Source organism: Hyperoodon ampullatus (genome assembly GCF_949752795.1).
Source record: "Hyperoodon ampullatus genome assembly, chromosome: 9".
Lineage (NCBI taxonomy): Eukaryota > Metazoa > Chordata > Mammalia > Artiodactyla > Ziphiidae > Hyperoodon > Hyperoodon ampullatus.
The window spans coordinates 87,079,891-87,107,548 of NC_136922.1; the positions used below are offsets into that span (position 1 = coordinate 87,079,891).

Here is a 27,658-nt window from a genome sequence, read left to right on the forward strand (position 1 = left end):
AGCATATATTTGCTTAATACATGCTTAATACATTCATCATTCAGGAAATGCAAACCCAAGAATGCCACTTCTGGATACTAACCAAAGAAAATGAAAACATAGGTCCACACAAAGACTTGTACTTGAATATTTTTAGCAGCTTTGTTTATAATATCTATAAACTGGAAACAACCCAAATATCCATTAACTTGTGAATGGATAAAGACAGACTACCTCCATACAGTGGAATACTACTCAGCAATAAAAATGAACAAACTACTGATACATACAAAAACTTGGATCATTCTCAAAAGCTAAGGGAAAGAAACAAGAAATAAAAGTCATAAATGACTATATACTATATGATTAAATCTAAATGAAATTCTACAAAATGCAAAACTATGTTGTCAGGAAGTAAATCAGCGATTGCCAGGTGCTTGGGGTTGAGGAAGGAGATAGACAACTAAGAAATAATGGGGCACATTCTGGGGTGATGAAAAGTTTCTGTATCATGACTGTGGTAATTGTTCCATGACTCTATACACTGGTCAAAACACAATTATACACTTAATTGGTGAATTTTATTGTATATTTAAGCTGATTTTTAAAATTTAAAAAAAAGCAGATTTTTTAAAGGCTAAAGTAAAGTTTTAAACCTATAAATCAATAGAAGGAATATAAATAAGCAAAGAATATAAACAGACAATTCACAGAGGAGGAAAGTAAAATGGCCATTAACTATATGAAAAGTTTCAATTTCAGCAGTGATATGGCAATGCAAATTAAAACCACAAAGAGATGCCATATCACCTTCTTGTGAATGGCAAATATTTAGATCAGATAATAAGAAATTATTATTTGGAGCAGGTAAGGATTTGGAAGCAAATCAGTGTAAATTAGTACAACCCTTTAAGATCAATTTGGCAAGATCGTATAAATAGCATTACCTAGAAATTCCACTTAGAGGCATCTAACCCAGAAAAATTCTCTATGTGCACAAGAAGACATGTACATAAACATTATGTGTAATGTCATTTGTAATAGCAAAAAAGCAGAAGCAACTTATAGATCTACCAATGGGAGAATGGATAAATAAATAAGAATACTGGGGCTTCCCTGGTGGCACAGTGGTTGAGAGCCCGCCTGCCGATGCAGGGGACACGGGTTCATGTCCCGGTCCGGGAAGATCCCACATGCCACGGAGCAGCTGGGCCCGTGAACCATGGCCGCTGGACCTGCGCGTCCGGAGCCTGTGCTCCGCAACAGGAGAGGCCACAACAGTGAGAGGCCCGCGTACAGAAAAAAAAAAAAAAGAATACTGTACATTCACACACTGGGATTCCATACAACAGTAAAAGAGAATAAAGTAAAAGTACTTGTAGCAAGTGGGCAGATCTCAAAAATATATTAATTTTTTAAATTGCAAAATAATATGAAGATGAAATCATTCAGATTATATTTTAAAACACAAAAATACTAAGTATAGATTATGGATACAAACAGATATAATATATAAACATAGGAGGATACCAATCTCAAAATAATTATTACCCGCTGGGAAAGGAAGGAGCTCCACATGCCGCTGGCAAAACCCCCTCATCTTCCCCGCAAAAAATCATATCCTCAATTCCATATTCTGCCTAAGGGACCATCAAAACAGATCACATCATGCTGTACATGGTTACTAAACCTCAGTCACTACAAAAATAAAATAAAATATCCTGGTCATTACTCATCTCCTGGACACTGGATGAGCACCTAATCTGACTCCATCTTCCATCCCTCCACAAATTCCAAACCCCTTCAATCAGGTTCTCTAGCACTTTCAACAGCAAAACTCCTTATATCCTTAAACTCTTCTCTAAACATTCCCTTCTTTTCTCTAACTGAGACCTGGCTCTCCCCTGAGGATTCGCCTGCAGCCCTCTCAAATGGTGTCCATTTCTCCCTCGTGCCAACAGGCCAACAGGTAGGGAAGCTGTTCAAGTTGATCCTCATTGCCTCTGCAAAATCACTGCACTGACTTCTTTCACTGTACCTCTTTCATCCCTAAAAAACTCTGGCTTTAAGAGTTATGCCATTAAAAAAAAAAAGCTTATGTCATTAGACTGCATCACTTGCCACCACTGCTGGCTGCATATATAGACCCCAGGTTACTTCCCTTATTTAAAAAAAAAATTAGTACTTTGTTTACTATCACTATTTCCAATAAAATCCCAGTAATAATTGGTGATTTTAATATCCATACAGACAGAATTTCTAAAACTCTGAATATTCCATGGAGTTGACCTCTTCTCCAACAATCGTGTCCTCCTTCCTATTGCAATTACCCGCTTCCATTGTCACAGCCTATATCAATAACAGTACCCCTTTTGTATTTCATTTCCAAGCATTCGCTCTCCAACCACCACTCCTGACTCAACTCTTTCACTCCATCATGACCTACAAGCCATTGATTCCATCAACTCTTTACTGTCCCAATCAGCCCCCGGTCTTACTTGCCTCCTAACCAAACACAGACTCCACAGTCAATATTTCAATCACTCAATTTCCTTGTTCCTCCCTCTGCTTACTAACATGGCAAAACCCCAATCTTGATTAAATCCCATCTTTAACTGTTCCATGCCTTAACCTGAAGCTTGTAGCTGGAGAAAAACATTCACCATGCTACCTGGGAATACTTTAAATTCATGACCACTAACTTGAAGGGGCCACACGTCCTGTCCAACAATCCTACATTTCCCCAATCCATTTCCTAGAAAACTACTTCATGTCTTCTTCTCTTAATACAACCTCTGTGCTAGAGGCTCCGAGTTTGTCCTCACGCTATTTCTTCCCTGCTCTGCGTCCTCTTCCCTGCTCCGTGTCCAGCTCTTCTTCCCAACTGCCAGCCCCGTGAGCAGCGACAGACTCGGGCCTACCACAAGACACGTGAAGCAGCCTTCCACAACTTTTATGATAGTCTCTCTCCGTGACCCCACTCTCCAGCAGCTTGAAACGCCCCGTTTTCTAGTTTAATTCCTCTAATAAATAAATAAATAATAAACACAGTAATTCTGCTTCCCTGACTGAACCCCAAATTTTGGTACAGGAAGTGATTAAAGGGAAATAGGGCCTTAAGGATAGGAATCTGAAATTGCTTTTCTGACTTGATAAAAGGAATTAATGACCCTGTCTCCAGTGGTAAAGGGGACACTAGTCATCCATGGCAAAATACTTAAATCATCACCTACAGACAAGTATAATCAAGGACTATAGAAGACAAAGGTTTGGGTAATCAACTAGTTGCTGCCATAGAACATTTTTGTAAAAATGAGTTGTATAATGGGCTAGTTCCTTCTAAGTACACTGGCAAACTAGGTAAAAGAAAATGCTAAGCTCGGAGTTTTGAATTCACAGCTTAAGGTCTATGTCAGGGACTAGGAAACGTCCATGATGCCTTAATAGAAAGCCTCATGCCATGTGGACACAGGGCTGAGATTTCTGAAAAGTATATCCTGCAGGTGACTGAATTACAATGCAAATTCAATTTACCCCCTTGTGAGCCATTTTATGTTAAAGTTAGGACCACGATCGGCAAGGAGTGGGGCCCTGAAAATTGGAATGGGGACATATGGGCAGATTCTGATGAAGCTAAGTACCTTGAACCTCTAAATTCCTCCAAGCCTCCTGGGCAAGCAGAAGCAGTCCTTCATACCCTGTCTGAGGAAATTAGGCTCCATTTGCCTGAAGAATGTGCACTGACTTTCCCTGAGATAGTTGCCTTACATGGGACGCCGATGTTCCTGAGGACCTAATCCCCAAACTGCTCACTATCTAGACACATAACCAGACTCAAATCCTATAAAGTCCTCAGGCTCAGGCACAAAATGTGGCCTGTGATGATATGCAGTACATACCAAAAGAACTGCACAATTTGGCCAATTTACGTTAACAGAAAGCTGGGAAATACAGATCCCACAATCCCCTTCTCTGATGGTTCTGAGTCAGAGCTGGGCAAAAAGGAAATATGTGCCACATTTGGAAGACAGAAGTGAAGCAGACATTATGCTTGAAAGTCAGGGTAGTCGAAGGTAATGAGAGACAGATGCAGAGGTGCTGGCAGCTTTAGTTTGTCCTCACTCTTCTTTTTCCCTACTCCATGTCCTCTTCCCCACTCTGCATCCAGCTCTTCTTCTCATCTGCCAACAGCAACCCCAGGCCCACCAGAAACTCGACTAAGAACTTAGAGATGTGACAGCTATGTCCTCTGACTTCTATACCAGTCCACCTTTGCAGTGTCATGCCAGAAGCTGGATATAAGCAGTCTTTGTGACCGCACGGTAGATCTGTGAGTGAACAGCTTTAAACTATATACTTTCATTCTTTCATTTTCATATGTCCTTTAATGAACATTTATAAATTTTATGAAGAGAAAATTTTTAAGTAATTTTAAACATTTCAAGCAACTTTCCCTAATTTGGAGCACTCTAAGTTCCCCCCAGGAAAACAGATAAAAGGAGCTTTTTTCAGCCTAAAAGAATTAAAAAAAAAAAAAAAAAAAAGACTTACATCATTAGATTGAAACAATCGAGTCATTGCAAAGAAGGCTTCTGTGGCTTCCGTAGTTCCAAAGTGTTCACCCTAAGTAATTTAAATTAAGTTTAAATTAAAACAATTTCTTAAACTCAACAAAAATTAAGGATTTTCCATTTATTTCTGCAAAGATCTTTGAGAACTCAGGAAAAACTCTCTGTATAAACATTGTGCCTCTTTGCTATTTTTCTGGCTTTTAATTTATAAACCTACATAGCCATTTATCCATTTCTTATTTAAAACAATCCATTATCATACACCATGCTTTTATGAAAGTTCTAGAACAGTGGTATCTAACTTTTTAGCAGGAACTATTTTAAATTCCCTGAAAAATTGTGATTTACAAGGAGATAGAAAATGATAGTAAGTTGACTTCCTTATCAGAACAGGATGTTATTGTTACACTGCCTAAGAGCAGAGATCATACCTTCTACATTTCTATAATCCAATGCCTGACATATCATAGGAGCATAATAAATATTAAACTGTAAAGAACTATCTATTAGGAATACCAGAAAACATGGTAAAAAGGGACCAACCAAAAGGGCAGGAATCAGATTAATTATATAAAAGTAAGGTTTATAGGGCTGCTAATACATCTCAAGACACTGGCTCAAGCCCCTAAAAACATGCTTTGGGTCAGAACTTCAATGTGCTTAATAAATCATCAGAGGATCTTCCCAAAATGCAGATTCTGATTCGGTGGCTCTGGTGTGAACCCTAAAATTTTCCATTTCTAATTAGTTCCCAGTGATGTGAATGCTGCTGATCTGGGAACCACGTATTTTTGAGTAGCGAGGTGTTAGGTAACGTATTGGGTTGGCCAAAAAGTTCGTTCGGGTTTTCCTGTAAGATATAACAGAAAAACCCAAACAAACTTTTTGGCCAACCCAATATTTTATTAATAGTCAAAACACTGCAGATCACAGACCACCTGAAACATTACCATTTCAATATTTAACTTCTTCATTAAAAACAATCCTATAGGGGCTTCCCTGGTGGCACAGTGGTTGAGAGTCCGCCTGCCGATGCACGGGACACAGGTTCATGCCCTGGTCCAGGAAGATCCCACATGCCGCGGAGCGGCTGGGCCCGTGAGCCATGGCCACTGAGCCTGCGCGTCTGGAGCCTGTGCTCCGCAACGGGAGAGGCCACAACAGTAAGAGGCCCGCGTACCGCAAAAAAAAAAAAAAAAAAAATCCTATATGATATGTTAGGCTCAATCACTTTTCAGGGTTTCAGCTCTCATAAAAAATATAACTAGTCAATCATCATAGGTATAAGAATAAACAAATTTTGAAGAAAAACCCTGAAAGTTTAGGATGAAAGAGAAAGTATAAGAGTTTACAATTACTTAAGTCAGAGTACCCAGCTTGCTCATCAGCAAGAGATTTCCCTTACTTTCTTTCATATTTAGAGAACATACAGACACCCATCTACTTGTCAGTCATACTAGTACAGTAAATCCTAAGTCCCTACTTTTTGACTTGAAACTCAGAGAATATACAGATATGTCAACTCTAGTAGAAACTTATAAGTATTTTTCCATAAAGCACTACCAAGAACTAGGCAAAAGATAAAGTTCCCAAATCTGTTCACCTAGTTGACTGTTTATCAGACTGTGTGGGTAACTTCCTTATCAAGATAATTATATGTTTCAACATGAGTTGCCCATCAAAGCAGTATTGGTCAATGTAAAAATATATGCTACTCTGAACCAACTTTAACTACTCAAAATTCTGCTTATAGACTGGAGTTCCCCAACTTGGACACAATGTATGCTATGAAAAGTTAAATCAAACTGACTTTGCATTAAATGTTTCTAATATAATACCACACGAGGATATATGTTTGTGAATAGATAGATTTTATTTAAAAGCATGTTCTTGTTGCTCTGCCTCCATTTGCAAGCTACAAAACTTCATGTCTCTGGATGAGGTCTTCAGTCATGAAGCATAGTAAAGTAAAAATATTCTCATGGAATTCAAATTGGAAACCACAGTCTTCTTAGCACCATATGTAAACCACCTGAGGTAGGGGGGTGTGTGTTTGTGTGTGTGTGTGTGTGTGTGTGTGCATGTGTGTGAATCTAAGAAACAGACTCACATTTTCTAAGGCCCTAGACTAAAAATCATGAGATTTTTTAGTCTGAAGCAAGAAAACCAAAAAACCAAAAAAACACACAAGAAACAAACAAACAAATAAATAAATAAAACCACACACAAGAAAAAAAATTAAATAAATAACGATAAAGAGCAAGTGGGGGACTTCCCTGGTGGTGCAGTGGTTAAGAATCCGCCTGCCAAAACAGGGGACATGGGTTCGATCCCTGGTCTGGGAAGATCCCACATGCTGTGGAGCAACTAAGCGCCACAACTACTGAGCCTGCACTCTAGAGCCCACGCGCCACAACTACTGAGTCGGTGCGCCACAACTACTGAAGCCTGCGCGCCTGGAGCCTGTGTTCCTCAACAAGAGAAGCCACGACAATGAGAAGCCCGCACACCACAACGAAGAGTAGCTCTCGCTCGCTGCAACTAGAGAAAGCCTGTGCACAGCAACGAAGACCCAATGCAGACAAGAATAAATTAATTAATTTAAAAAGAAAAAAAAGCACAAGTGGGATCTATGTTTCACGAGTGCAAATATTTTTGTTGGTTTTGTCTGCTACGTCCCCAGTGCCTAAAACAGTGCATAGAACACAGCAGGTATGTAATAAATATATATGCTGAATGACCGAATGAAAACTATTCCTGAATGTTTACTATGTGTCCAGGACTATTCTCAGTGCTTCACATTTATTGTATCATTTAATCATTATAACTTTATAAAACAGGTAGTATCATAATCCCCATTTACAGAAAAAGACATTAAGGCACAAAACAGTTAAGCACAGAATCATACTGCTAGTGGTGGAGTAGGGAAAATAAATACAGGCATACCTTGCAGATACTGTGGGTCCAGTTCCAGACCACAGCAATAAAGTGAATACTGCAATAAAGCACGTCACAGGAATTTTTGGTTTCCCAGTGCATATAAAAGTTATGTTTACACTATACTGTAGTCTATTCTGTGCAATAGCATTACGTCGGAAAAAAAAACAACGTACATACCTTAATTTAAAAATACTTTACTGCTAAAAAAATGCTAACCATCATCTAACAATGCAGGGTTGCCACAAACCTTCAATTTGTAAAAAAAAAATGTAATAAAATATAATAAAATGAGGTATGCCTTATAAAATTTGAATATTAAAATCAAAGCTTTAAAATATTAATATAATATACTCCCCCCAAAAGGATAAAATATCTATCTGGAATTTGTATAAGATTTTGCAATATATTTTTATTTTCTGAACATATCTAAACAACATGTTTTAATATTAACTAATACTTGTTAAATTCAAATCAACGTTGAGATCCTACTATGTGCTTAGCTGATTTGGTACCTCATGAATAAAAAAGAAATGTCTGTCATACTCCTCGTCCTCAAGAAATTTTACATATTATTATGTTAATCGAACACTGTAAATTTTAAAATTAAGTGAATTTTTTTTTTTTTTTTGCGGTACACGGGCCTCTCACTGTTGTGGCCTCTCCCGTGGCGGAGCACAGGCTCCGGATGCACAGGCTCCGGACGTGCAGGCTCAGCGGCCATGGCTCATGGGCCAGCCGCTCCGCGGCATGTGGGATCTTCCCGGACCGGGGCACGAACCCCTGTCCCCTGCATCGGCAGGCGGACTCTCAACCACTGCGCCACCAGGGAAGCCCTTAAGTGAATTTTTAAAAAATAAATAATTACACTTGCCAGAAAGCACTTCACTGCATGTCATGTATTTCTATTCCAGGACACAAATCTGAGGAAAATCAAAATAATTTACCTGGTTCAATAAGTAAAGAATCTTTGTAAGAATATGCAAACATCTTCTTGGATTAATGGGCGTTTCGTTGAATATACGAGCCTGTGGAAACAAAAGCACTGCTATATATATTTTCTATCTTTGCTATCACAGATTACAGAAAATCAACTTAAATAAAGACTATTATACATTTTAATCACAGTATCCAAATAATGTTGCTTACAGTTTTCAATTTATTATGTTATATAATAAATTATTAGATGTGGCCTAGGTTTTCCATTCTATACTCACTCCCTTAGGTCTGCTACTTTAACTTGTGGGCTTTATCTATTAAGTAAGAATCACAATATTTATCTACATCATTTGAATACAATAGGCTTAATATCTATAACTTCCTTCAATAACCTTGCACTAAACACCTCCTTTGGTGTTTTATTTAAAATTCTCAACGTGTGACAGAGTCTACATATTTTTGCATTTCTATAAGCTCTAGACCCTCCTATGACAAGTAACCCCTCTTCTTTTTCCCTCAAGTACATATTCTTTGGACTCAGTTACATTCCTTAATTCTTATTTTGGATCAGAGCATTCCGGGACTCTTCGTCCCCCATTCTAAAATGGAATAGAAAAGAAAAAAACACACTATACTTCCAAGCCATACCTCCTGTAAGACAGCACTCTTCTCCAGATGCCGAAAAGGATTGGAGCCACTACCTATGTTATAGGGGGAAAAAAATGTCTTTAATAGCTGTCCTACACAAACTTACTTTCTACAGAAGGGTATTGAATGCTTGGGAAATCTCACCCAAGTGAGGTGACCACTTGGATTTCACAGTGATAATCATTACTAATATGCATACAAACTGATTAAAATCCTTCTGATTCTGACACTAGCTCTGTCTGCTATCCTGTAAGATCCTGTACTTCTCTTTTGCAGAAACCCTGCCTGAAATGAGTGTATTCTTGCCCTGCCTTCTTTTTATATGAATGTTAGAAATATCTGTCATGTCCATACAACTAAAATTAATGAGACTGTGGTAGGGTCCTTTGGATTTCCCTAAAGGAAAGCACTATTTTATGCGTTTCTAACATTTACTGTGAGGAGTTTATCAGAGAATTAGATACACGTCAAGCTGGAAGGGGCCACAGAGGTTTACTAACCCAACCCTGGACCACACTTAGAGCAGCCATCAAGCACTGAGGGTTTTTTTTTTGGGGGGGGGGGGTGTTGTTTGTTTGTTTTTGTTTTTTGAGGTGACTTGGCATCTTCCTCATTTACTCTGGACCAAAGACGGGTATCAAGATGCAACTCACTTTTGGATGCTTGAGTATTAAACAAGCTAGGTACCACGGAGCAGGCTTGCCCGCACGGAAGCGGACAAAGCAGAGGTCCCCAGGGAGACTGCAAGGTACAGACACCACAAAGTTCACAAACACACTCAGTCCCGTCAATCCCAGACCCACCGTGGGCCTTGCACTACCAGCACCCCACCCCACCCCGCCTCTCGCAAGCGCACACTCACTACCTCCGCCACCTGCCATGGGCCGGACTCTGGTGGACAGCCCACCCCTGGCGAACTGGAGCAGGTGGCTCCGAGGAGCTGCGCCGGAGGAGGGGGCTGGGGGCGGGGCCGCCGAGCAGCCCGAGGCTGCGCGCGAGCGCCCGGGCGCTCGCGCGCGACTTGAGGGGAGGTTCCGGCGCCCGGGGGAGGGGCTAGGGGCAGGCCCCTGGCTAGAGCGGAGTGGGTCGGAGGAGGGGCTGGGCTCCAACTCCGGCCCTCCGACACACCGGCACCCACGCCCCCAGGTCCGCAGTCCGCGAGAGCAGGTAGCGGCGGGCAGAGGAAGGGGACCCCGCGGCTGAGGGTGGGCGTCAGACGCCCCGCGCATACCAGACTCCTCGTCCTTCTTGTCGAATTTTTTAATCATCTTGGACGACTTCCCAGCGCCCAGACCCACCGCGACCGTCCCAGGCGCCGCAGCCAGCAAGCGGAAGAAGCTGCAGGAAGGTCGGCCCCGTGCTCTGGCTCCGGTTGGGCCGCGGTCCCGTCACTCGGAGAGAAGGCCCGCCCTCCCCGGCAGCCGCCGGCCGCTCTCAACCCCAGGGGACGTGGCCACGCCCTCGCCTCCTCCCCAAGCCCGGCGGAGGCGGGGCCAAGGGTGGGCTCCCCGGGGCCGCGTCCCCGCCCCTACGGTGACAGATCGCAATAGGGGACTCACCACGGCCCACCCTGCAAGCGACCCGGCAGCCCACACCCGGAGAGGGCAGAATGAGATTTTATTTGGTTGGCACGCCCTAAATGGCGACTTCTCCAGGCCGCTCAGACTCTGGAGATGAGGCGAGGGGCATGTAGGGCTTGTTTTCATTTAATGACAGTGGCTTTTCTTATAATCCACTGCTGGGCCCTTCCGTTGCGGAACGCGCTCTCTCCTGGCGCGGTTCTGGTGGGCTTCTCTTCCAGGAGTGATGAAACGGTTAATGGTTCCCAAATCATCTGGGAAGTTGGCAGGTTGCTCCCTGACTTCTTGGAGACTGCAACAAAGCACAGGGCACCTTCGTGAACGTGGATTTCCAGAGGGTTTAGGACACTTAATGTGAGACGTAAAAAGAGACCCGCTCGGAGGGCCGAGAAAGCTGGTCTTTACTCTGAGCAAGAGGATAGGTTTTGGACCACGGACTACCATTCCAACCTTCTTTATAATTCTTCCCTTCATCAACACCCACCAGTTTAGGGTCTTCCCTATTTAATCCCACCCCTTTCAAACGATTCCATCTGTGGCCATTTTGACACTTACATAAGTGAAGGTACTTTCACTTGTATATTCATATTCCTCTTAGCCTTTTCAGTTCTCCTGTCTGAGAGTGTAACTAAGAAACTGTTTCTACCTTTGGCTTCACTGTCATCACTTTTTCCAGATTCTCTTTCAACTTCTCCCCTTCTTGGACGCCTCCGTTGTGGGCTCTTCTTGCTCCCATCCCTCCCCCCCCCCCCCATTTTGAAGCATTATGCCTTGTAAATATCCCTTAAATTTGTTTTCTTATTCCTACTGCTGTCACCTTAATTCGGGTCCTATCTGTTTGTTTCTTGGACAGCCTCCTAACCAGCCTTCATGGCCCCCATCCAAGCAATTCTCTATGTAATCTTTCTTTATTTGGAAGCCTGGTAAACATGGAAAATTATTGATGGAAGGAGGAGTTGCTAGGTTCTCTTTTAGTTGAAGTAGAGACACTTTCAACTTCACAGTAGATTGTCTTTGTTTAGGAAAAGCATAATAATGGGCCCTTTAGATACATAAGTAAATATCCTCTCATTTTTCTTGAGGGAAACTGTAAAGTCACCATAATTCTAATAAATGCTGCAGACTGAGATGTTAAGTGTTCTGTTTAGAAATGTAAACTGGGATACCTTAACAGAATCATGCCCTTGAAAAATCAGAGAAATTCTAATCCAGATTAGATTCTAGACTGGAGAAATTCTTCCTTCCAATATAGATTTAAGCTGAACTGCTGATATCCTGCATATGGTATCATTTAAGATTTAACTCTGACTAAATGTACTATTATGTATACTAAATGTACTATTATGTTTGCCTTATCTGGCTTATAAAGCTCAAAGCTTGCTTTCCATGTGGAGTTTCCCTTGAAGGAAATAGATGTTCCTACTTATTTATTCTGGGGGCTGAAAATAAACAGGCTTAGGGGAAGGAGCTACCTTTTCCCCTTCCTTGGGCCAAGGGTATTGGGATCCTAGGCAGAGACAGTGCTGGTAAGCCGAGAGACTCCCAAGAATGGATAATGTGCTGGGGGGGCCTGTTGGGAAGTATGAAGGGACTGAGGGGGGGGTTGAGGCTGAGCCTAAGAGTGTCCCCTTTTAAAGCAAGATAAATGACTCTCTGCCATCCTTTAATTTTTCTTCACATCTATGAAGTGTTATTTAATATCACAGCTTGGTTTTAGCTGTATATGGGGAGTTAAGAGAGGCAGGAGGGATGTCAGGTGGTGTGGCAGATAGGTACAGAAGGAGCAGAGACACTTGAAGAAGCCAGGTAAGGGATGGTACGATATGACCTCATACCTCTGGAACTGTGACTGTGACTGAGCTGAGGATGGCTGGCAATCACTAGGATGGCCTTGTAGAACAGGGAAGCATACCTTAGGGAGTTCCAGAAACTGCTCGAGGAGAGCAGTCCCGTAGGAGAAATGAACCTTATCTTGGAGCCACAGGCTGGTGAAGTCTGGGGAGCCATCGATTATACTTCTAAGACACAAATGTGTGTTCAGCGCTCTGCAATGTTTCAGTGGGTCCCAACCGCCTGCTGGATAAAACCCAAGCCCTTATTTATACAGATATACAAAGCCCTTCATGACCTGGCCCATCCATCTGTCTTACATATAGAAAGTGCTATTATTATTGGTGCTTGATAAATATCCAACACTAGTAAGTGCCCCATAAATGTTGCTAAATGAATGACAATTTGTGAGGAGCATTTTTGTTGTACCCCTTCCTTACAACCTTATCCCAAACCTCTTCCACGCCATATCCTGCCTCAACCCCAAAGAGACTCATGGACCTCTGAGACTCATAGCTTATCCTTTGGCCCTTCTAGAACAGTTTTCCTCGAAGTGTGATATGCATACCACTGGGTAGTTTTAGGTGATACATAGATAAACATTTTAAATTTTAATTATTATGGGACTTCCCTGGTGGTGCAATGGTTGAGAATCCGCCTGCCAATGCAGGGGACATGGGTTCGATCCCTGGTCTGGGAAGATCCCACATGCCGCAGAGCAGCTAAGCCAGTGCGCCACAACTACTGAGCCTGTGCTCTAGAGCCCACAAGCCACAACTACTGAGCCCTCGTGCCACAACTACTGAAGCCCGTGCGCCTAGAGCCCGTGCTCCACAACAAGAGAAGCCACCGCAAGGAGAAGCCCTCGCACCACAACGAAGAGCAGCCCCCCGCTCGCCACAACTAGTGAAAGCCCGCACTCAGCAACGAAGACTCTACACAGCCAAAATAAATTAATTTTTAAAATGTAATTATTATGAATTTGATTAAATGAGAGAAATGTATAAGAGAAAAAAACCCATGTGATTAGTATATCAAACCCATGATGTCAATGATATAGTATTAATTAGGACAAAAAAATAATTTGAAAGAAAAACATTAAGTAAATAACAGGGCAAATAACTCATTGACCAAAACTAGTAAAGTGGTAGGTGATGTAGTTTGGAAAACGCTATGTGGAAAACACTATGCTAGAGCTTTCTTGAAATGTGAGGATTTAAACGGTGGAAAGCCTAGCACCACTTGGGCCTCTGTCAGTTCTTGGCTTCCATGCTAAAAGGAAAACTAGTCTCCAGAACCTCCAAGAGAGATTTGCCCTTATCTCTCGTCCCCATAGTTTGTCCCTCCTGCCCACATCTCCATCCCATAAACCATTGTTTTGATAGAAAGGACCTTACCATCACTCCTCAGATCTCTTTTACAGACTGGAGCAAAGCTGAGCTGAGGGTACATTTTTTTCTGTTTTCTCAAAGCATAGACCTTTGAATACTTCCCTTCACTCTTGAAATCTTTGTCCGTGGAAAACCTTAACAAAGAAAGTTCATTTAGTAGATCCTAGGGTGAGGGATTAATGGAACCACTGACTGCATTCTCAGATTCTGGGGGAGAAGAAAGGACAGTAGGATTTGAGGGTGTTCATTGGTACAGAGTGGGAGTATTCTTCAGTGGAAGGGATGCTTCTAGAACCTAGCATTGTAAACCTATGAAGGAACTCCAGAATCTCCTCTCTCCTCTCCAAACAAGATATAAGCTGCTCCTATAACCAGTTCCAAATCAAATCTCATACATAGCAAATTGTTCCTATATCACAACCCTTAACAGGCACTGAGGGAAATTTTTTTTTGTTGCTTCCTCGAAGCATAGACCTTTGAATACTTCTCTTCACTCTTGAAAATCATTCTTGTGAAAAACTTTAGTTTTGCATTACTGTTTCTCTGTTGCTGAGGTAGAAGTGTGGTTGGAGATCATGTAGGGAAGCTGTCCTATTATTATACAGTTGTCCACATTCCGTACAACCAAAAAGTGTTTGTTAAATCGTATTGGAAAGAGATAGTGACACGAATAAGGAAAAGGTAAGAAAGAGCCAGGACTTCACCTAAACCATTGTTCTCTCTTGGATTTAGGGTCTTCCAACAGTGTCACAGGGAAGATTGGTTTCAGCCCAGATCTTAACTTTTTTTTCTGATACATCAGAGGTAGGAAGAAGTTCTCAGTGGGCTTGTGCTGATGACTTTCCTGCAGCAAAGGGAAGAAGAGTAAATGAGGGAGTTAGCTGAGTCCCCTGGACTTACTGACCTAAGCTCCTGGACTAAGCTCCAGTTCCCCTAAAATCATGCAGCAAAACCTGCCGAAGAGGGAAGTAGGGATGCAGAAACCCAAAGAAGAGAACACAGTTCCCTGAGTGGGCTAATACCTGTTTGTTTCACAGCCAGACGATTTGTCCAAAGTTAGGTCAGTTTCCTAAGAAATCAATTAAGCTTGCCCACTAGCCCTTTGTAGTAAATGGAAGACAAATTTCCCAGGTTTTGAGAAGGATTCAATTAGTGACTTGCTTAGGAAACCAAACATTTGGTAATAAATTGGGAAATAGATCCATGGGATTCTACCCACCTTTCTTGGAGATGGCTGTCTCATTCACATCCCATTCTCTGTCTGCAGTGAAAAGGCCACAGAGTGGGATGTTTTCTGTGGTAATAATTTCATCATTATTAAAGTCATAGAATCAAAGACTTTCAGAAAGGATCTTAAAGGCCATCAAGTCTAACCATTCATCTGACACTCTTATTCCCTCCATAGTAACACTATCAAGTGGTCAATCTTCCTATATCTAAAAACCCAGCCTACTTAATCTTTGATCAGCTGATTGCTATCCCCTGTAACTTCTACCCTACAGTCCAAACGGAATAAATCTAGTGTCTCTTCCACAGAATCCTTAAAGAATTTGAAGAAATCTATCACGTTCCTCCTGAGCGCCCTCTCTCTTCCAGGCTCAACATTGCCAACATTTTGAACTTTTTTTTTTTCATATGACATGGCTTTGGGTTCACTGTTCTCCTGATTTCTCTCATTTTCACTCATTTGAGAAAGTTACAACTTATATTTACACATTATGTTTATAATTATATTTATATAATATGTGGCAATTTGAAATGAAAACAATATGCTAGGTGTAGCAACTGCAGGACACATCCTATTAAAGTCTCTTCAAATGTCATTGCTGCTTCTGGGAGCCTTCCCTAACTACACTATCTAAAATCACCACTCACACCCATCACCGTCCATTCCCTTGTCCTGCTTTTTGGGCACTTATCACATTATACATTATCCTTGCGATTGTTGGCTTGCTGATGGTCTTCTACCTCACTGGAATTAAACTTTGACTTAGTCACTGATAGATCCTTACTACCCCATAACGTTGCCTGGTACATAGTAAGTGCTCAATAAATATTTGTTGAATGAATAAAAGAATGACAATTAATGAATGAATAACCAAACTAATTAATTGACCTGTACTGAACTTTTTTGCTCAGAATTTTCAAACCTCTTTTTTAAAAATGCTTGCTGCTGAATCAAGTCTTTTCAATTCTGTACTCATTCTCTTTAAAGTCTTCCAGTTTTGAGGAACAGGAATTCATTTAAGTTACCTCAATTAATAGGGGTTTTACAGTAGCAGCATGTGTGCCTAGGACCTAAGACACAGCTCATAATCTGGCCCCAAAAGAGCAGAAACCTTAGCAGAGCTAGACCTTAGAGCAGAAAAACAAAAATAAAAAACTTATCTGGGATCCAAGGCAGCACTATCTAGGACCACTACTACATGAGTTTGTCTATCTTGTCTCATATCATTTAGCATCATGTCATTAACACTCTTCCTACTTTCTTCCTGTCTGCTTCCTTCTGTCTCTAGTGTTCATTCCTTACCTTTACCCTGCATATCTTTTTTTCTACCCACAGCTTCTGCTTATTCATTTCTACTTCAAGCTGCCCCTGCCTTCTTCCTCATGGTTTGACTTTTTTATGGCCTTCCTCTACATGCCCTTTCAGGTTTTATTCCCACAGCCTCAATCTTCTCCTTTCCCAATTCAGATGCCTGGAAGCAAGAATATGATTAGCTCAGGGATTTTGGTTGTTGATAAGTTACAAAGCCGAGCAGGACCCTGTGGGGCTCCTGGGCACAGAAGCCTTTCTGTCCCCCATTTCTTGTTCATAGGGAACAGACTCCAGCCTCCAGCCTCCATGACCTTCCTTGAGTTCCAAAGGGAAGATTCGAACAGTCGCTAATCAAGGGAGGAGCAGCCAAGAAACCACCTGAGGCTAGATTAAAGGGACCAGAGAAGCTCATCAAGACCACCTGAGATTAAAGGAGTGCAGGCCCTGCACACACCCTAATCTTATCAGTATCCTTTGAACCATTACTATAAAACTCCTCATCAAATCCTCCCAGGTTGGAACATAGTTTTTCAGGGCAGGAGCCCACTGTGTCTCCCTTTGCTTGGCAAAGCAATAAAGCTATTCTTTTCCACTTCACCCAAAACTCTGTCTCCGAGATTTAGTTCAGTGCTGGTGGTACAGAGGCCAACATTTTGGCATCAGTTAGTTGGTTTTGGTTTTGGTTTGGTTTTTGGGTTTTGTTTGTTTGGTTTGATTTGGGGGTACCCATCTACACCACAGGTCACTAACCAGCCTATGAATTTTGCTTCACTGGATCAGGTGGCCTTCTCTGGTCCTAGGTAGGCATAGAGAATTGAGTCTAGTTATTCAAAATAGGACCTTTTGGGGCATCCTATTCTTCACAAACTGTGGTAGGGCCATGTCACTTAGAAGGGGCTGTGAGTATAACAATCACTGTGATAGACATGTCTGGTTCATTCTTCAACTTGATTGCTGGTACCCACACTCTTCTTATACACATGTCTGGGTGTAGCAAAAGAATGCTTCTTTTGTGCATAATCTTAGGCTCACAAAAGATTGTCACATTTGTATAGTAAGAGGAAGGGATGCAGCATGAATATTAAAGAGGCATTCTAGATATTGGGCATTTCCATCTTCTTGGACTTCTTCCAGATAGCCCCATAAAATTACCATGCTGCCAGTCTTTGACAATCAGAGCCTTAATACTGTCTATTAATACAATTTGGCTGGTACCACAATTTACTCATGAATATGATCAGGTCCCACATGTGACCTGGAAGGCTCACGAAGTGCCAGCTGTTGGAAGAAAGCTCTTCTTGCACCAAGGTTACATGATAGTCTTGTATTTCCTTCTCTCCCTTGAGCAAGGCAACCCTGGCTCGACATTTGTTCCTCTCAGTGTATATTATCCACTACCATGAGAAACAACCACTGAGGCTATGTTCAAATGGCACAAATTCTGAGACCCAAGAAACCATAGGCCATGAATTAATTAACTCCTTTGTCAGCATATACCATAGGATATTAGCATTTTATCATCCGTTTGGAAAGGAATCTCTCACTGCCATCCATCTAGCTGCTAAGAAACACTAATTCCATATTGACCACATTTTATTATAACAGTCTGTCTTGGATAATTCCACTCCCAGCATCAAATTTCTGTAATAATTAGATTTTTAAAATTTACACTTTCACTTATTTAATTTCTTCTTGTTATATTAGGCCCACTCTTAAGGCTGTCAAGATCTTTTTTAGATCATATGCTTAAATATCTCTTAATTGATTTTCTTCATTTCCTCTGTTACTGATTTATTCAGTTCTTCAGCATCTCTCACTTTGACAATTGTAGTAACAATATAACTAATCTTACTGATTTTTTCTCTTCCACAACTAATACACCTTTCTCTCAACTTCCAAAAAAGGTCTTCTAAAATGCAAATTTGATTTTACCTTTTATCTCCTGCCATTTACTCTCTTACATCCCCCTAAATGCACCTCACTTTCTCATGTCTCTATGCCTTTGCCCTTCCCACTGATTGGAATATTCTCCTTTTTTTTTTTTTTTTTTTTGGACAGGGGTCACCTCTTCTGTAAAACCTCTTTGATTACATCCTTTACTCCAACAAACATACTGTTCTCTACTGTATATTAGTGTATCTTGTCTATTCTTTTATTATTCATATATCCTGGTATATAATAATTACTTTTTATATCTCATTTATTGATGTCTCTCCTGTTAGACTCCAAGTTCCTTCAAGATAGAAACTGTCCTGTAATCATCTTTATATTTTAGTTCTTAGCTTAGTATATGTCCAGCAATTGTTTATTGAATTGAATTTGAACTTCTCTAGTGTATAACAAAGTCCCAAACATCTGGCTGTTGTGATAGTAAATTTTCTGTTCTCTCCTTCTGACACCCAAGAGCAGTGGGTATAGAGCATAACCCTTTACCGGTTTCCCAATTTGATATTCGTTTCTGTTCCTTGTTCATCATTTCCTGTTTTATCTGTTGCTACTTTATACTCAACTAGAAAGCCAGTGGCTAGTTTACCCTTTGTTAATTACAAACTAAATATCTTTGACCAAGGAGGAACAATTTTGAATTAAGCCCCTCTTTTCTCTGTGTAATGAAGTTTCATGACCGAAGTTTGTACAACTCTGATTCTGAGTATTTCCCAGGCTCTCAGATTCTATTTGGTGAAGCATATGGCAAAGAATAAGAAGGAAGAGGTTGGGTCCTGAGGACCATCCTCCATGTTAGGTTAGCTCCCTTCTTCAAGCTAACTCCTAATTCTTCAGGATCCTTACTCAGGGTGCCAGGAAACTTCCCCAGGTGCCATTACCTTGAGCAGTAACTCATTGGAAAAGTATTTTGATGTCACATCCTTTCCTTGATGGTCGATTGAGCAGGGAAGTGGGTTGTTGGTCATAATCAGTAAGGTCTTATCCTGATCATACTCTGTTACTTTCCATGTGAAGCTTTGAATTTTCCTGTTTCGAGCCAGGAATTTATGCAATGCAGTGGGCTTCAAAGGCTCATAGTACTGGGCCTAAGCAGAGAGAAAGATTTCCAGAGAGACAAAAGGATTAGTTCAAGAGCAGATTAACAAATCAGTTGGCTAATCTTTTGCCTCTATGGGGTAGGGATAGAAGCTGGACAGGGGCTGGGTTTAATAGAAAATGTCTGAAGCTCTCTGTCCCTTTCTTCTCTCAGAGCTTTTCCCTTCAAACAGACCAAGGGGCTGGGGAAATGAGATGGAAAAGTTTCCACATTAAAAGGAGCGAGATGACTTAATTCTTGTGAAAAAGTTGTGCCAACATTGTGTCCAACAAAATAGGGCAAGCAGAAGTTTCTATGTTCGACCTAAACGGCCTTCTCTACAACTCACTCTGAGGCAGAGGGGAGAAACTGCCAGGAACCAAATCTCCTAGTTCAGAGAGCCCTGAGGGGGTCAACACAGCCCTTATCTGCATCTTCCCATCCACCAACGTTTCTCCACAGGCACAACCACATTAATGTGCAGAATAAGCACAAAGTTAAAAAAAGGAAAAGCAGTCACAAAAGACAGCATGTCACTTAAGGTGTAGTGGGGGAAGGGGCATGCCCACTAAACTTGCTTTTCCATCAATAGGAGGAAGGCAGAGGATTAGAGAGGGAGGAAGGGAGAGGGAGAGAACAGAATACTTCCTGATTCGAAATATGTTTTCTCAATTAAAAAAAAAAGTCAGCTGCAGGGACCACCTTCTTCTCAGTCCCGCCCTCCTCCCTCACCACCATTCCCAACAGTGTCCCGAGACAGCTCTGCTTCCCTGTCCTAGGAGGATGCACAGTCACAGAAGCTGGTGGCACTTGGAGGCACTTGGGATACTCTGCAGTGGACCTCAGCTGAAACTTGCTGTTGGAGATCTTGGGGGAATGCTTTTATCACCTACCAAATTTGGATGGACTGTGTAATGGTGAAGGTTCTCTAGAACAAATTTTGATTGCCCGACTGCATCAAAAATCTAGAGACAATAATCAAAATTAGTATTTCAAGTTGTACCTATTCTAAACCATATTCCTTTCCTTACCTCACCTTAGTCTGGCTAAAATCTGGTCTCTAACTTAAATTAAGTGAGAAGAACTCCATGCTCTGCACCCTGGGTTTCTGGAATGAGGGCCATAGCATGGAGAGCTAGGTTCTAAGGCATCCTGACAGGGTAGCTTGTACATGGAAATGTGGACCAGCTTTGTGAAATGTTAGGAGCTGTTAGGAAGTGAAGGGGTGAAATAGACAAGGACAGCATCAAAGTTTAAACTGGGACAAATCACCCTTAGAGCTCACACCTCTTTCTTCTGCCTTTTCCATCTCTATAGAAGGGAAGTCAGGTGAAAAACAAAACAAAACATGCAAAATCAGGTGAAAAACAAAACAAAACAACCTTTAAGGAGAAAAACAAGTTACAAAGGGCAATAACTTAAGGGTTGTCAGTGAAAGGAAGCCTGGCAGATAACTGCTTTCAGGGCTGGGGGCGGCACACAGGAAGGGAGAAACAATGGTGCAGTCTGCATTTTTGAATATTTCTGTGACATATAATTCTTCCAGAAATGTGGCAAAAAGTAATTGAATTTTGGTAACCCTTCTGTCTGCCACTTTGTATTTTTCTGCTGGTGGTGGTGCTGGTGATTGGTGGATTGCTTGAGTGCCATGTCTGGTGGTAGAGTTGCTGGGCCTCCTCCATCTCCTTCTGTTGACCCCCAGGCTGTTGCCTGGCCTCTAGCTTAGCCCTAGGTTATCTAAGGATAAATCAAAGGGATGAGAACACAAGGAGATAAAAGCTCTGAGTTATCTCCTTCGGGCTTGGCCTAATCAGGAATCAGATAAAGAGCACAATGCTGTATGTGGATGAGCATTTCTAAAGATTGCCATGCCCCCAAGGAGGTGATATAGTAAGCTGGGATTCAGAAGAAAGGGAACTCACACCGAACAGGTGAATACAGCAAGAAGGTGAATGGAGAAGAGGGAGATAGTAAGAGTGGGACAGAACTGTGTGATGAGGGGAGGAAAATGCCAGGAGTTGGCAATTTCCAGGGCTTGGAGGAGGACTGGGGGGAGGACTAGCAGAGATATGCCATACATTCTTTTAGGAATGGTGGGATGAAATAGGGGACAAATCCAAAGATGCAATGATTTCATTTGTGTTACCTTCTGTAAAACTGAAGTCCCTTTGTTCAAAACAAAAATACATTTGAAAAACCGGCTTCACAGATATAACATATATATTCAGAATCACAGACGTCTCGGAAAAATTTATTTGGGAGAAGATGTAAAGACTTTTCCTTTATAGTTGTTTTTTTTTTAATTAAATTTTTGGGGAAAGTCTCTGGGAAAAATGTTTTTACTCCCAAGTTTTTCTAAGGGATTGCATCTTGTTTCCAAATTAGTCTCCAGTAGTTGACTAAATCCATAAGAATGTCCAAATTGGAGTATGTTTTTAGTTTTATGTTGAATCGTATACTAACATTATGTTGAATTGTATACTAACTCTGGCTGATGAAATAAAAGTTTACCTGGAAAATTCACTTGAATATGATAAACCTTGGGAAGCAACCAAGCTATCCAAAGGAGTTTTGTTGCAAGAAGTGACCACAAAATCAAGTTTAAGTCAGGGTTTAACACTCGCTCATCCCCTAAAATAGATTTCTGGTCCCTGGGTTTTGAGCCCTGATTCTTTGCTGATATGTCCCTGTCTCTTCCCTTTTCTATGTCTCTGTTTCTCTTTCATAAAATTAGATAAACTAACGTTGCTTTCTATATAGATCTTGACCCCTTTTTGCTTTTCAACAGGAAGTTTGTGAGACCCAGCTTATAAAGTAGTCTAAGCAATTCCAAAGAAAGATTACAAGTGAACATTGCTAACGCTCTTTCTTACCTCATCACTATCAACAATTGTTTCTTTCTCAAATTTAACTGGGCTAGTTCTTGAAGTCTTTGATTTGCCATACTGAAACCTGAAAAAGAGGCAGAATATCGAATTATTTTTTTCTTACTCAGAGTCTTGGTCTTCTACATGTTCTCAACCTCCCTCAATGAAGTTTGGGGACATGACTTAGAAGAGCCAAGTTTGGGTGACCACTAATTGCATATGTATGGGTAGTAAAGAACAGGACTCATTATTCAGCCTGCATGCTGGGCTCTTCAGTTTGAAGAGTTAATCAAGTGGGACCTCTTGAAGACATGGTGACAACTGATAAGTTGATTTCTTCTAAAATAGGGGTTTTAAGAAATGCAAATTAAAACCACAATAATCTATCACCTCACACCTGTCAGAATGGCTATTATCAAAAAGAACACAAATAACAATTGTTGCAGAGGATGTGGGAAAAAGGGAGCCCTCATACACTGTGGGGATGTAAATTGGTGCAGCCACTATGGAAAACAGTATGGAGGTTCCTAAAAAAAAACTAAAAATGGAACTACCATGAGACCCAGCAATTCCACTCCTGGGTATATATCCAAAAAAACCCTGAAGATACTAATTCAAAAAGATACATGTACCCTAATATTCATAGCAGCATTATTTACAATTGCCAAGATATGGAAGCAACCTGAGGGTCCATCAACAGACGAATGGATAAAGAAGATGTGGTATGTATGTACAATGGAATACTACTCAGCCACAAAAAGAATGAAATTTTGCCATTTGCGACAACATGTATGGTCTTGGAGAGTATTATGCTAAGTGAAGTAAGTCAGGCAGAGAAAGACAAATATTATATGATATCACTTATATGTGGAATCTAAAAAATAAAACAAACTAGGAAATATAACAAAAAAGAAACAGACTCATACAACAGATATAGTGAACAAAAAATAGTGGTCACCAGTGGGGAGTGGGAAGGGGGGAGGGGCAAGATAGGAGTAGGGGATTAAGAGGTACAAACTACTATGTATAAGATAAATAAGCTACAAGGATATATTGTACAACACAGGGAATATAGCTAATATTCTATAATAACTTTAAACGGAATATAACATTTAAAAATTGTGAATCACCATGTTGTACACCTAAAACTTATATAATATTGTACATCAACTATACCTCAATTAAAAAAAAAAAGGGGGTTTTAGACCACTCAAGGAACTGGTCTAGTAGACTGCTTAAGCAAATTCTTTTGGGCAACTGGACAATCATAATACCCTCAAAGACCACCTACTGTTTTGAATGTCTACCTGCATACTGTTCTCCACATGGAAACAGCTCTGCCCTTGCCAATAATTAGCCAATGATTCCATGAGAAGGGATACAGTTAGTGGAACTTCACAACTAAATTTCCAATTCTTAATGACCATGCTTGGATTACTGGTTCCCTCATGTACCTAACCACATCTAAATTTCCCTACCTAGAATTAAGGTAATAAAAACAATCATCAGTGGCAAATATTCTCATAATCTAAACTTTCATTTACTTTCCCATCTCCCTCTCCCACAGATACCAGTTCCCTTTGGAGAAAAAGGGCAAAAGTTGCAATATTTAGTAACAAAGTATTTTGGATTCCTTGACCAATTCTTACTAAACTCATTTACTGCCCTAACATAGTGAAAGATGCTCATCAGTAAGATTGGGTTACTTAAAATAAATAGCCTGCTTTCTCTTTGGAGGTTAAACTAGCTTAAATTAAGTAGGATCCTGGAACTACCTCAACTAAACCTCTCTCCTTTAAAAATGAGGGTGGCAGAGTAAAGACCAAAATAAGAAAAATAGAAATGGGCAAGCTATGTAGTTGATAGGTCAACGGGCTATAGCATGGTACAAATAATCCCAAATCCAGGATCAAATCCCATCCAAGGATGGCTCACTTCCATCTATTGCTGGCCACCAGCTGCATCATTAACTCAGGCCAGAGGTCTTAAATATAGTCCCCAGGAGAGAGGGTGACACATTGTGGGTAGACCAAAATAAATTCACCCCCACTTAACATCATAGAGTTGGTGCCCTTTTGATGTGTCCTATTACCTTAAGTTATCTAATAATTAACACTATATTATAGGCTTTATTGTAGCACTTTTCAAAATGATTCTTTGGTATCTAAGAGGCAGCACAGGATCCCAGATACTCTTGTTCAAGGCCAATTTAAGGCATAAAACTGCATGAAAAATGCTTCTTCAGCCCAGCAGTGTCCATATTTGACAGCCCGGCATTTTTCTTTTGATAAAGCTACTCTAGTTGCTGTATGAAGCACAGATCGAGATCTGATTTTTGATCCAAGGACAGTAAGTCAATTAAAATGTTTTTAATGAGTGTCTACTCTGTGACTAGTACTGTTCAAAGTGATATGGACTACAAAATGAGTCTGTATAAGAAGGTATTCATAACTTAGTTGGGCAAACAAGACTACACACTTGGCCTGTCTCCTTTGGCCCATTACTGTTCACTGCTAAGTGGGCCAACCCAAGGCAAATATTCAACCAGAGGCCAAACTCAGTGCCTCTAAATAGTCCACGTTCTGCAGGGGTTCAGTTCAATCCAAACATTCTTTTCTTAGCACATTCTGTGTGCTCAGCCCCATTCTTGATCCTGTGTGGGAAACAAGAGGAGACTTATTATGCTGTTGTGAAGACAGAAAGTGCACAAGACATGATGATCCTTGCCCTCAAGAACTTAAGTTTAGTTGGTAAATGTGGGGAGGGAAGAGAAAGTGATTGCTAAATGTGAAACAATAATGACAAATACATGCTAACATATTAGGTAAGTCAATTCATTTCTTGGGGCCTCAATTTCCTCATCTGTAAAAATAGAGTTAGCCAAATGATTTAAAGGTGACGTTCTAATTCCACGACAGTGGTGAGATTTACCTATATAAAGACCTGAAATAAAATTAATTCACATGTCAGTTGTGGGAGAAATTTGGAGGAGTAGCCATCCTTTAATGTATACCTCCCCTCTCAATATAATCATACTTTTCCAGATATTAGTCCTGACTGAAAGGTTATTTTGTTTTTGTTTTTTTGCTGTTGTTGTTTGAAATGGTAAGACATAAAAGTGGGGAGGTAGGATGAGATCAAATTATGGGGGCCCTGACAATTAAGTAGCGCTTTGATAAGGCCTATTAGCCCAAGCTCCTATAGAGCCTATGGGTTTGGAGGAAAGATCTATATTAATGTTAATAGTTTTGATAGGTGATTGCTCAGGGTTTATGTCTAGTTTGACTGTCTAGACACAAACCCTAAATATGACTATCTAGAGTTTATCACTAGACTGAGTTAACCTCTGAAACTTCCCTTCAAGGGAAATAGACTAATAAGCTTTTCACCCTTTTCTCACCTTTAGTTTTTCTGGAATTGTGAGTCCAACTCACATGTATATTGAAACTAAAATAAGTAGGAGCCAACAAATTGGGGGATATAAGGCTTGTGCTGTTTGTCTGCAACCCAGGGTGGGGAAAAACATCACACAAACACAAAAACTACATCTAAAATAAGAATAGAGAGATGGAGTGTACAATACCTTGAAGGACATTAGGAAAGCTTAGTTCAGGGAAGAAGGGGAAATTCCTTGACATGGAAACTGTCCATTTTGAAAATATTCTAGAGGAGACACAGGGAATTTGTGATGAAAAGGCATTCTAGAATGCTGAGGTGTTCTATGTTGGAGTCAGAGAATGAAAAGTCCAAAGATTTCAAACAAAATCTGCTACAATCTGCTCCAGTTTGTTTTTCTAGCCTATGACTCCCCAACATACACACACACTGACCCTTTCACTGTATCTTTTTGAAAAAAATTTATTGAAGTATAGTTGATTCACAATGTTGTGTTAATTTCTGCGGTACAGCAAAGTGATTCAGTTTACATATATATACATTCTTTTTCATATTCTTTTCCATTATGGTTTATCACAGGATATTGAATATAGTTCCCTGTGCTATACAGTAAGGATATATCTTCACTGTATCTTAATCAACCTCTGCCTTAGCCAATGTTTTTACCCTGTTCCTCAGACATAATGAACATTTATTTCTCTTATTCTCCAAACTTAAAACTCTCTCCCCAACCTCTTCAAACCATTTGAGTCTTCTTCTTTACTTATGTTACTACTTAAGCCTTTCTTCTTCAGAGAAGACTTTCCACATCAATCTAATCTCAAATTCTAGCCTGCAGGTACTGTTTTTCTGTGCATGCAATTATATAGTAAATTGTTATTCTACGTATACTCTTCTTATATGCAGGTTGTTTGCTCCCTAGGCAGTAAGCTCCTTGAAAGTGAAATATGAATTATATATATATTATGTTTGTTCCACCCACAGTGCTTTATACATTAGGCATTCAAAGTCAATATTTGTTTATTTCAATATATTTGCCAAACATCTATGACATATTAGGCACTGTCGTAGGTAATGGGAACCAAATATAAATTAAATGTAGTCTTCGACCTCAAGGAGCTCACAGTTTAACCTAGAAGACAGACCAGGGAAGAGTGGAATGCAACACCTTGCAATGGGCATGTTAGAGAGAAGTTCAGGATGCTAGAGGAGTAGAGAGGAAGAGCACTTAACCTGGATGAGAAGAGACAGGGAGAGATTTGGACCTAATCCCTAAAGTGAGCCTGGACAGATGAGTATGAGTCAACCAGGTGAAAAGAAGAGGAAATGGGCATTTGAGAAAGAGGGAGCAACACAAGCAAAAACATGAGCATAGAATAAAGCATGTCTTGTTTAGGAGCACTGCCAGTAACCACAGTATGCCTGGAACATAAGATTTAATGAAGGGACTTCCCTAGTGGTGCAGTGGTTAAGAATCCTCCTGCCAATGCAGGGGACATGGGTTCGAGCCCAGGAAGATCCCACATGTCGCGGAGCAACAAAGCCCGAGCGCCACAACTACTGAGTCTGCGCTCTAGAGCCTGTGAGCCACAAACTGAGCCCGTGTGCCACAGCTACTAAAGCCCGCGTGCCTAGACCCGTGCTCCGCAACAAGAGAAGCCACAGCAATGAGAAGCACGTGCACCGCAACCAAGAGTAACCCCCACTTGCTGCAACTAGAGAAAATCCACGCAGCAGCGAAGACTCAGCGCAGCCAAAATTAATTAATTAATTTTAAAAAAAGATTTAATGAAACGGTAGTAAGGGATGAGACTAGAGAGGAAGCCAGGGTCTAAATCCTAGAGTGAAGTCCCTAGAAGAAGCTTGTAGGTTATTCTATGAATAATGAAGCACTATGGAGGGATGTTAACTAGGGATACTTTGAACAGTATATATTTGTAAAATACAAAAATGGTGGCC

The 27,658-nt window shown here is 40.8% G+C and overlaps 2 protein-coding genes across 2 annotated transcripts in view; both read right to left on the reverse strand.

Annotated features, from left to right (window-relative positions):
* Nucleotides 1–10,372, reverse strand: part of COPG2 (COPI coat complex subunit gamma 2) — a 123,084-nt gene extending 112,712 nt beyond the window's left edge. The window contains exons 1-5 of the mRNA XM_079711853.1: nt 10,306–10,372; nt 9,075–9,127; nt 8,435–8,515; nt 4,531–4,602; nt 1,531–1,619 (exon numbers count right to left, since the gene is read on the reverse strand). Of these exons, the coding sequence (XP_079567979.1) occupies nt 1,531–1,619; nt 4,531–4,602; nt 8,435–8,515; nt 9,075–9,127; nt 10,306–10,342 (332 nt within the window). The 5' untranslated portion in view covers nt 10,343–10,372. The remainder of the gene's footprint in view (nt 1–1,530; nt 1,620–4,530; nt 4,603–8,434; nt 8,516–9,074; nt 9,128–10,305) is intronic.
* A 404-nt stretch (nt 10,373–10,776) lies between these two features.
* Nucleotides 10,777–24,804, reverse strand: TSGA13 (testis specific 13; the record flags this gene model as incomplete). Its single annotated transcript, XM_079711369.1, has 7 exons — nt 10,777–10,946; nt 13,882–14,009; nt 14,580–14,719; nt 19,240–19,446; nt 20,330–20,401; nt 22,310–22,388; nt 24,782–24,804. The coding sequence occupies 7 exons, from the start codon at nt 24,802–24,804 to the stop codon at nt 10,777–10,779; spliced, it is 819 nt and encodes a 272-aa protein (XP_079567495.1).
* Between the last annotated feature and the right edge of the window lie 2,854 nt (nt 24,805–27,658).